The following is an 11,100-nucleotide window of genomic DNA, read 5'->3' as shown; positions in this document are numbered from 1 at the left end:
TCTGGAGTGCTGCAGGGTGCTGGATAGCATGATGCAAAGTTAATACAATTACAAAGAGTTTCCTGTTGAGAAATCTGAGTTGTTTCTGCCAACACAGATTGGCAGAAACAGATCTCTATTTTCCTGAGCCAAAGAACCATCCTAAGAAGAATAATATGAAGAAAGTGTTTTTTGACTCAAACGTGCTTTCGCTTGCAGAGAAGAGTGGGTTTTAGGCTTCCTGATTTAAACTTGCATCGTGACCCACTTGTTCTGAAGTAGGTCAGTCTGCGGTATGCTGAACTAAATCAGAAAGGCCAGCACAAGAGTAGTCTGAGTTAAGGGAAAAATGTAGAAAGCCACTTCCTATTTTTGTTATGTCAGTAATAGGCGCAGTGAATTTTTACTAAGGGGAGTTTTGCATGCTGTCCTTTCTCATAATTGCAAGGTCTGTCAGATGCAGTAAGTCTGTGCTCTGATATTTCCTTGTTTCTGCTTGGTGAATTAAATGGGTTTAGGTAAGTTTTTTCAAGGTTGTTCTATGGGTTCCTGCTTCCTGCTACTCAAACACATATCCCTTTGTGCTTCCCTCTGCATCATTAGTACACCTTCTCACTTCTGCTCTGTTATTTCCAATACCATTTATGGTACCAGAGCCATGAAAATGTCAAAACTCAAAATCATCATAGGAGATGATTTTCTAGTTTTCTGTTTGTGAGTAAAGAGCTACTCTAGAGAAAGAGCTGACAGCAAGTTACATGTATGTTAACAAAATGCACTCTTTCCTGAAGATTCTGTTTATCATCTTTGCATGGCCATTTTCATCAATTTAAAGTTATACCAAATAAATGCACATAGAGAGAAAGAGTTGCTATTCACCTAAGAAGTACGTCACAGGTTTCTATTTGCAGATGCACATGTTGTTCATGTGAGATCATAAGCACAGGAAATGAACAGTTGATCTGTTCATTGCTCTTTATGTCCATCTACTACTTCTTACAATTTCCCGCAATTGAATTGAACTAATTCTATATATTCTTCTTTTTTGTCAAATTTTCACTTAGCTAAAAAGAAGTTTTCCTTTCCACGTTTTAAGAGTGAGCTTTCTTTCCTTTCTTCGTCTCACCACACTAATGGGTAGACTTGGCACCAGAAAAACTCAAATTAAAAAAGTCCCACACTATTTTCCTCTCCCTACCACCACCCCTCCCCCCAAATATATATTGACCTTACCCTCTCTGAGAAGAATTCAGAACTGCCTTTCATCTTTCTTTCTATGGTCCAGACTGTGTGGGGCTGAGGACCTTTCAGTTGAGGAGTTCTTTATCAACTTATCAAGATGGCAAAGCTGATGGCATCAGGTAATTATGCAAGTACTCTGAGGTCAGACTGAAAACCAGTGAGTTATCCGGATGTACCTAGAGAGGAAAATGGAGGAGCACTTCTCTTGAAGTTAATTACCTAACACACAGTTGAATCAAACCAGTTTGAGTATGGTGGAAGTAAGAACTCCAGATAAATAACAGGATTTCTACTAAGTCTGTAATAGAATTAATGAAGATAAGTAAGGAAAGCCCCTTTGTGTTAGAATACACAGTTTCATAAAAGTCAAATCTGTTTCTTTCACCACTATGCTTGTAATAAAATAATAAAAAAAGTCAAAATATCTCATTTGGTCTTTTATATCTCATTTTTATAATGCCAAAATGAGTTAAGAATTTCATAAAAACCATAATGTTTTCCACATTTTTGTATATGTTTCATTAAGTATGAGAGTCCTATTATGTTGTCTCTGTGTATCTTGTATTCTAATTTTTCTAACCATCATTTTAATGTAATTCATATAGTATCATATACGTACGTATATCATTCATTCAATGTAATTAGCATTAATACAGCACCACTACCCACTTTAACACAAAATTTTTGCCTGTTCTTGTAATAATTTGTAGCAATCTTATAGATTGAGCATCTCTGAGATTTGCATGATCTCAAACAGCTGATATATATATATTTCCCTCTGAAAGATGCTTTGACCATTTATTACTAGTCAAAACAATCTCAAGTTTTCAGGTGCCCGCTGGAACACCTAATTGTATTTTTCAGCCAGTTTTAGTAAATGTAATATTTTTTTTCCAGGTCTGCATGGCATTTTACATTCAGGTTGTTTGTATTCCACATGCAGCTGTGTAACAGAGTCACAATTGAGTGAATAGTTTAAGTCACCATACTGACCACTCCACAGCTCTGATTTTATCTGAAAAAATTTATCTGAAAAAAAATTTATCATTCTCAAATTCCCATTTCCCTACTTTGTAAGTTTATACTGATCTTACTAGCTTTGTACTACTGACCAATGATGCTGCAAGGATATTAAACATCTCATTTAATCTTGACACTGTAATTGACAATTTCAGTGTAAATTGGGCCACTTACTTGAACCCACCTCTACTGACACAAGAAGTCTAATTAGACTAACTGTTTAATCCACGGCACCTTGATATTTCTCTGAGGTGTGAGTCCAGAGCATTTTACAGATTTGTGTTGTTCCTCTGTCCTTGACTCTTAATGATGATTTCCACTGTCATCTCAACATTTGTTATATGAGTTCTTGGTACATAGTTTATCACCTTGCAAGCCACGTTCCTTCAATAACCATCTGTGTTTTGATTTTTATCTTCCAGAAAATAATAGAAGATATAAAATTTAAAATTAAATTGTACTAGGCTGTCCTACGCATAAAATTATTTCACCTTGGCTCATGGCCACACAGTCACAGAAGACAGTCTGCATCACAAATGTACCTACAGGTTGAATCTCAAATGAGAAATACTGTGTGTTCTGATTCGTGCATTTTGGTACACACCTTCACTGAAGATACAACCTCCCCTACTCTCTGTCTAAATGAATCTTTTTCCCTAAGTTACTTTATGTCGTAACTATCTTTTATCCAGGTCTTATCATTCAGGCTTTCTCACCAGGGAAGTCCAAGTGCCACACACTTCCCATTGCCAGGAACTGGTTTGTCTGCTTCTCCTCCTTTCTTTCCACAAGCATGTTTGACCAAGGTCAGGTCTTCTTCACATCCTTCAAACTGCCAGCTAAATAAAAGCATACATGATATCTTATTATAACTAAGTGTGTCTTCTCACTCACCATGGCACAAGAAACAGTTTGTGTTAGCACCTGAACAAGGAAAATCTCTGCAGCTTGTAGGCCATTATATCCATCACAGGCAGTAAAGAAGTAAAGGAGAAAACAAACAAACAAGTGAACATAAATCAGACAGAAAGAATGTACACATCTTCAACTTAAATTAGGACTGCAATTTTTTGACTGAAGAAGTGGCTCAAGATCGTAATTTCTGATAACTGAAAGTAGTAATTACAAGAAATATGGCAATAGCACTTTGTCTCTAAATTTCAGCAACCGCAGCTATTGCTCAAAAAGCATGAGTAGTATGATATCGTGTTGAGTTGTTCTTCATCTTTTGTTTTCCAAGGCTTTCTCTGTAATTCGAAGTGCTAAGAAAAAAAATCGCTTTTCAGAAAGGTGAAGTCTGAGAATTTCAAGTAAATCAAGATGCTTCAGGAGATGAGCTAATGTGAAAACCCAGTACACTGGAACAGTCTGTTTCAGGAATATGGAAATGTAGGTATGGATACTTACAAATGAAATTGTTACTTTATTTTGGAAGTATAAACTGAATTCATGTAAGGAAAACTAGAGCAATGGCGCTGTAAGTTTGTTAATGGCATTTAATAATAGTATTTAACACTGCTTTTCCTGTGATATCTTTGCTTTTTGATCATCGTATTCTACATTCTGACTCCATCACATTAATTATGTATTTAAGACTGCACAATCTTTGAATAAAGCTGTGAGAATAAACTATTTTGACAGAAGACTATTAAGAGCTTTATTTTATTTTATGGTAGCTACAGGAGAAATACACCATGACAACTCTTAGGAAGTTATCTGCACTCCTTGCACAATGTACGAGGAACAAATTCATCAATTTTAAAACCTTAGAGTTAGGATTGTCACACTGGACAACTAAAGCTGACATCTCCCAGAACCACAAAAATAAAAAAGACGTAGAACACACTTTTGCATTTGTGTAAATGTATATCACTACATTTTATTAGTAAACCTGCCATAGGTAGTGACTGCTTTTGATCTAAAGACTGAAAACTGCTTTTATGATTCATATTTTGGTAAGGGATGTTGCTTGTTGCTTGGTATTTGAGATAACTCTGCCAGGGTGTAACACAGCTGAGATCAGCATAAGGAAGACTTTTCACAAATAATCACCTGTACTGTTTTGGTGTTTATCCAGCTGGGAGAATGCCATTAAAGTCCAGTGTCAGTTTCATAAGCCTAAAGCCTTTCTAGGTTCACAAGTTCCCTGATTCACTTCTCAGTAAAATTACAGCTGAACAATGCATTCCTGTTCAGAAGTTCGATTACATGAGGGCATGTTGGTGCTGGTAATTGAAAGTAACTGACCAACTATCAACACCCCTGCAAAAGAGCTAGAAGTGTATTTGTCACTAAGCACACCTAATAATGATTGATTTTCAGTAAGATAATGTACCTGAAATGATGCTCACCTCAGGCTAAGAAAAACATATTTACCTTTCATTTTGACTCACACATGTGTTATGACCCCCACTTTGTGTAGACAGCAGGAAAAAAAGTGAGGAACAACAAAAACTTAATTGTTAGGAGCCACAGTCAACTGAACAGTAGTTCAACAAACAACTTGTTAGTACTTGCCCAACGCATGAAATGCAATAGGATTTATATTTTAACAGCAAAATGAAATCAGAATGATTGATACTGCTTCAGAAAAGAATTGCTGTCCACACAGCACTAAGTTATTTTTGTCATCAGCATCTCTGCTGCCTTTCATTAACATCTACTTTTTTTTTCAGTATCTGTAAATACATAATATGCAGTGGCAGATAAAGATGCATACTAAGATGCATACTAATCCTCACTGGATACATTTTTCTATATACATTTTTTCCCTGAGATAATTTCAAAGGACTATAACAGATATGACAGTATAATATTTAAACAGTTTTTCCCACTAACTACAAAAAGATCCGTATCCAGAACTGGAACAGATTCAGATCCAGTCATTCATGCATTAGGCAATACTAATCAATGTTGGTCATGCTGCTTTCTTCAAATTAGAAACTTACACAGTAACAATATCTTCACAGTTCAGCTGTCAGCTGCTGTAACCGATGAGAACCAGAGGAGGCATTTTGCTGTGTGTAGGAAAGGTAGAAACACGGTTGCCGTGCACTGGAGTGGGAGACACTTACACCTGTTCCCAAGGTAGTCTTTGGAAAACCTCAAATTCTGACACTTTAACATCAGCCCATTTATTGTGCCTACACCATTTCCCAGTCTGTAATTCAGCTCACGAGCATTTTGAGCCTGAATGAGAGCCTATCCCAGAGCTTGCAGGAGTGGGGCAGAGCTCTGTGGTTTGCCTCAGCCCTATCAAAAAGTCCGGGAATTCCCAGGCAATGTGCTGGATAATTGCTTGTCTGGGAGGGTGATAGGTTCCTTAAGGAACTCTTTTCTTTTTATCATAAGGAATATGGAATCCACCTGTTGGAGAATAAAGCGAATTAATCACAGCTTTACCCACAGAGAATCGCTGGTTTCCAGATTTACAGGTCCAGAAGTAGATTGCATAAGCCCTGTCAGATTTTAAAAGCATAATCAACAGCCTTATATTCATAAATGCCATAAAAACCACATCTGGTGTCCTTGAAAGAGAAGCTGAAAAATAATTTTAAAGTTAAATTTAACTTAAATGTAAGTTAATGCTTCTTTCTCTGTGACTAACAGGTACCAAAGGCCAAGGCATAGATTTATTTGCAAGACACTGGTACTGACATTGAGTACAGTTGCACAGCCTACCTGGTCATGGAATCATAGAATCATTTGAGTTGGAAGGGACCCTTGAAGGGCATCTAATCTAACTCCCCTACAATGAACAGGGACACCTACGGGTGGAACAGGTTGCTCAGAGCCTTTAGATATTGAAAGATAACATACCTGAAGTCTGTGTGAGCCATGTAATAGCAGCAACAGAGCTGAGTAGTCTCCCCCATTTACCTGCACCCACATCCTACCAACTCCTTGAAGATCCTTTACTTTTGTCATGCATCATTTATGGTGTGTTAGTGGCTACAGACTTCCACCAAGAATATTTCATTATGCTAACATGAGGAAATACAAAGGGGAAGAAAGCATTGCAAATTTCTCCTCTAGAGATGACTAAGTTGAGAGCAGACTCTTACTGTAATTACAAGCCTTGCCAGTGAATTAGGTAGAAGCTTACTGATGTAAGGTTTCTCCTGAACAAATCAGTAAAAGAAATTCCCTCAAGTCTCATTAATGTGAGATTGAGCTAAAAATGGGTCTTTGTGTTAAGGAAAATTTTCCTATACCACCATTCCCCGGAGAAGCAGAAGGAGTTGTGTACTATGGATTCCATAGCTACCCACATTGCAAACAGAGCAAGGTGAGCGGTGGCTTTAACAGATGTGAACACACTTGAAATAAATTCCTTTGATCTTGAGCACCTGCTAAAATAATTACTCAAGGTGAACTCATCACCTCTTTTAATGACAAAAAAAACTTACCACACAGTGCAGTTTTTAACATTTATTTTTAGCTCCAGTTTCCATTTTATTTTTCCCACAAGAACTTTTTCAAACAATAGCCTAAAAGTTATTATAATGCTAACTCCAGTTAAAAGGAAAATTCTGGCACAAGATAGTGCCAAGAAGTAAAAAAATAAACAGAATAAATAACCTTTACAAAGATTTACAAATGCCGAGCAACACAATAGTACTATGCAATAAGCCTAATACAATTCATGCTCTGTACAATAGCTTAATGAAGTTTTTACTAAATAGTACTCGTGTCATATTAGTAAACCTAGAAACTTCAACAAAATGCTTAATTCAAGCAAAACAGCGATGCAATATGAATCAACTCCAGAAGTTCAACGGTTCCAAAGAAGCCAGAGATAGCAGTGAGTAAGCACACAACAGTGTACAACATGACAACCTCAACCAAGAGGTTGAACCGAGTGGTTCTTCAGCCACGTCTGCGTTTAGTTCCCTGCTGGAAACTGTATCACATTGACATCTTCTTGAGCTTCTGGCTGTGGAAAATAACAAGAAAATACACACAAATTATCACCTCAGCCGCAGATCAGTTGCAGGTTCCTCTACAAGCTATAGCACCTACTGAGAGAATAGCTCATGTAGAAGAAGGGACACATGATATGACCATCCCTGTGAGAACTCTGAATAGGAACAGCCATGTATGACAGGAGGTGGAAAGGCTGAGTTCAGAACTGCCATCAGAAGCAGCCTTCAGGAGATGTGGAGGTGCAAGAGAAAGACTTCTATACGTGCTCTGTTTTCAGCCTAGTAGTATTTAGATATTTAGATTCATACCTCAGGAAAAGAAGATGCTTCTTCACCCAGTCTTCCTTAGGATTTACGCAGGCTTTCAGTCCCCTGTTGGTGTGGAAACTGGGAAAGAAATAATGATAAGGAGATTGGTAAATAAACATTAGAAATCAGTTATAAAAAATACTCTGAAGCTGCATTTAATCAAAAACACGTATCATAGTTACTCTATGTAAGGAACAATAGCACCTGCTTTAGAAAATATTGGTTTGATAAGGGATGCTCCACAATGCCTTCAATCTACATGAACAATGTAGTATTGTTCCAATTAAGCTTACATATAATAGCTTCAATCTGTTTCTTGCAACATAAAATTGTGATCAATTTATTGTAATTATTGAGACCAAGAACTTTGCTAGGTACAAGAAATACCTTGTGAGACTAAAAAGAATATTTGCTGTCATGCTAAGATGTCAGATAAACATTTAGGAGTGCTAAAACATTAAGGAAAAAAATTCTGATCTCTGTGGATTAAGAAGTCTCACTTGAGTTTGTTACATGGTTTATGCAGGGTTGTGTCAAGGAAACATTCTGTGTTGGCAAGGTACCTCAGGTAGAGGGTCAAGGACATCCTTGTCTGCACAGTGATTCCTCAACAGACTTATTACGTAGAATGATTTTATGGCTATCCCATGAGTTAGTAGTCCCTGTCTACTGAAAAATCACATTTCTACAATTCAGATCATTGTTCCTACTCCGACAGACTTCCTAAGGTTAATATATGACTGTCAGAAAAAACAAAAAACAAAAAAATAGGATCTTCTGAAAAGCAACTTACATGATGGCATCAATATCGCAGACTTCACCAGAGAGCTGTTCACTAAAGCCCTTAATGACCTTCCGAGGCAGACGGGCTTTGGTGTAAGACAGACAGCAATCTTGGTTGCTTTGTGCTGGAACAAATAAACAATTATGTCAATAAAACCCATTTGGACCATGTTGCCACGCTGCCTAGATTATTTGTTTTTCAGTTTCCTAACTATCTAACTCCCCTATAGTTGTATTAAGCAGTATGCTTTGCTGAATTAATTCCCCTCTCCCTTATACTGCTGCTAACATGCACACCCTAACACAGCTGGCATGGTGCAAAGTAGCACAAGAACTGCATCCTGGGGCAGAGTGCCCAAGCTTACTCACCCTGGGAGGTACTGCACAGCAGCAGCAGCCCCAGCAGAGAAGCCAAAATCAAACTCTTGGTGCGGAGACCAGACATTTTCACTCTAAGCAGCAGCTGTGCTCCAGTGAGTGCTCCTTCGCTGCCTGCCTGTGCTGCCAGCCTCAACACTTCTCCACCTGCTTATAAAGCAGCTGCCAGAGCCATGGGAATTCACACGCGGGCGGGTTCCGCTATCATCACTGGGTTTCCCCACGGCAAATTCCATCATGCCCGATACAACCTGAGTGCTTCTTCCTGATGCTATAACCAGAGATAGCGGCATGCTGGGGACTTTTTTTTTTTTTTTTTTTTTTTTAAGTAGGTTATAAGATTCAACCCAGAAGAGGAGGAAATAAAAGGTTGTGAGGTAATGGTTCTGTGGGTGAAACATATATTTTTAGGGGTGGGAGTGTGGGTTGTGAAATGAAGAAAGTAAAATGTAGGTAACCAAATATTACTTAGAGAAGCTGTGTCTTTTCTGTGCCCTAGTTTAATAAACCCAACCTGGGCGCAGAGGAAGGTGGGCCTAGTCCAGATGGGTTCATCTCAGTATGGTATACTCTGAGAAACTGAGTGACTATCCTTAATGATGCCAAAGGACGAAATTAGTATTTACTGGATGGCCAACACAGTAACATCAGATCTTCCAGATGACTGCTTTCTGAGCTCTAACTGCAAAACTTCTTGGGCTCCATTGAGCATGCATGGAAATGGGTTTGTTTAGAGTTTCTTCTACCATATACTCACTGTCATCACTTTCTGTCCATTTGTTACACATCTGAGCTATTCCACTGGAAACAGTCTGTACTGTTCGAAATGCATCAACACTACTTCATAAGTCACAGTTGTATCTGCTTGCCTCCCCAGGCCAAACTGCACTCAAGTATTGATTACTCCTGAACATTCAGCCAAAACACACAAACATTAAAGTGCCTCGTGTGGATCGGGAAAAACCCATGTAGAGAAGCAAGTACACTCTGAGCTGGAATTAAAGATTGTGCTATTCCCAGTGCCATTTAGTGACCCATGTGAAAGGAATGTGATGGCTGCAGGCCACATCCTGGTCAGATGGAATACATAGAAGTTGCTGCCAGCTCCAGGTAGTTATGGGCTAAGCTGAGCTTTAAGTGGCTTCTTCTCCTAAGTTAGAGCTCAAGGATGCAGTCATAGTTCGTTCAGAATTACATACCTTCTATTCTTCATGGACTGTCAGTACCTCTCACAAAATGTACATTCCTGTTTTTCCTTACTAAAAATGTAAAATTTTAGAGATAAATAAAATTCAACTTTAGAACAGATTTATATTCAGATAAATCCATTTCTCTATATAATGGCCAGAACTCAGGGAAGCTATGGCACATGCCTTGAACACACAGGAATGCTTGTGCTCAGTGCCACTGCCATTGGTCAAGGGACAGGAAAATAGGCAAGAAATATCCCATACTGCTCTATAAAACTACTTTATGTATCATGGTAGAATGCCATGTAAACAAATAACTGCTAAAATCACAATGCTCTCAGTATGCCTTTTGATCTGTTCTATGCACTAGCTGTCAGCACTAGCCAATGCAACAAAATGCCTAACCAGAATGATAACAACTGAAATGACAGAACTCTACGTTGACAGCTTTCTATTTTCCTTAAATATAATAGTTAAACATGAATAACTTATTTCTAAACTAACAGACACTAAGAAGTGTCAAGTTGGCAATGAAGGATCCTCTATCATCCCCACTTTTTTTTTTTTTTCAAATGGTTGTCTAGTGGAAGCCTGTAATTTTTCTTTTTTTTTTTAAAGCAGGAAGTCACACCATCTGTCAATAAGATATGAAAATTAGGCATTGGGTTATCAAACCTCATTCCTCTGTTTCCACACTCCTGTTTCACTCCAGCATTGAAACTAGAAAACACTCCAGCTGCCTTGGAAAGAGAATTTTCTAAGATTGTTGAAACATTTTCTCATCTGTAGATTAGCATCATGATCATCAAAAGCACTAAGCAAACAGTAAGCTAAAAAAAAATTACTTGTAAAACTTTTTTCTGAAAAGGAGATCCATTTGTCAGAGTTCTCTCACCACAGCTTTGACCCCCCCTACTAATCCTAATTAAGTACAAGCAGTTTGGATACTGGAGCAGTGATGCAACCCAGCTAGTGCTCAGCTCATATCCCTGTCCTTGGGCAGTTTCCATCCCGCCTCCGGTTCCTATCAGAGCCCTTTGCTGGTGCTGTGCCTAGTGTCACAGATGGCAGCTGTGTCATGGGTGTATTCCTTTTACCTCAACGTTCATTTGATTTAAGAAATTAGATCGAGGTGTAAAACAAAAATCATCATAAGGAACTCAGACTCAGAGGAAAATGTTCCTTTTTTAGTACTTAGTTTGTACAAAGTACCCTCGATTTATTTGCACAAGGTAGTTAAAAATCAACAAAAGTTGCAATGCAAATGGCTGAAG

General features: G+C 38.1%; 1 protein-coding gene across 1 annotated transcript; it reads right to left on the bottom strand.

Annotated features, from left to right (window-relative positions):
- Positions 1–6,664: 6,664 nt before the first annotated feature.
- On the bottom strand, positions 6,665–8,898 carry CCL20 (C-C motif chemokine ligand 20). Its single transcript, XM_031596209.2, has 4 exons — positions 8,628–8,898; positions 8,269–8,383; positions 7,476–7,553; positions 6,665–7,177 (listed from the first exon to the last, which is right to left on the bottom strand). The coding sequence occupies exons 1-4, from the start codon at positions 8,701–8,703 to the stop codon at positions 7,150–7,152; spliced, it is 297 nt and encodes a 98-aa protein (XP_031452069.2). The 5' UTR covers positions 8,704–8,898; the 3' UTR covers positions 6,665–7,149.
- Positions 8,899–11,100: the final 2,202 nt, after the last annotated feature.

This window comes from Phasianus colchicus, chromosome 10 (assembly GCF_987193195.1).
Source record: "Phasianus colchicus chromosome 10, bPhaCol1.hap1.1, whole genome shotgun sequence".
NCBI classification, from domain to species: domain Eukaryota; kingdom Metazoa; phylum Chordata; class Aves; order Galliformes; family Phasianidae; genus Phasianus; species Phasianus colchicus.
This window is presented reverse-complemented; position numbering and strand designations above follow the sequence as displayed.

Coding starts and splice junctions, on each gene's coding strand:
- CCL20 (XM_031596209.2), bottom strand. CDS start 8,703: ATGTCTGGTCTCCGCACCAAGAGTTTGATTTTGGCTTCTCTGCTGGGG. Junction 8,384..8,627: donor GCTGTGCAGTACCTCCCAGG/GTGAGTAAGCTT, acceptor TATTTGTTCCAG/CACAAAGCAACCAAGATTGC. Junction 7,178..7,475: donor AAGCATCTTCTTTTCCTGAG/GTATGAATCTAA, acceptor TATTTTCCACAG/CCAGAAGCTCAAGAAGATGT.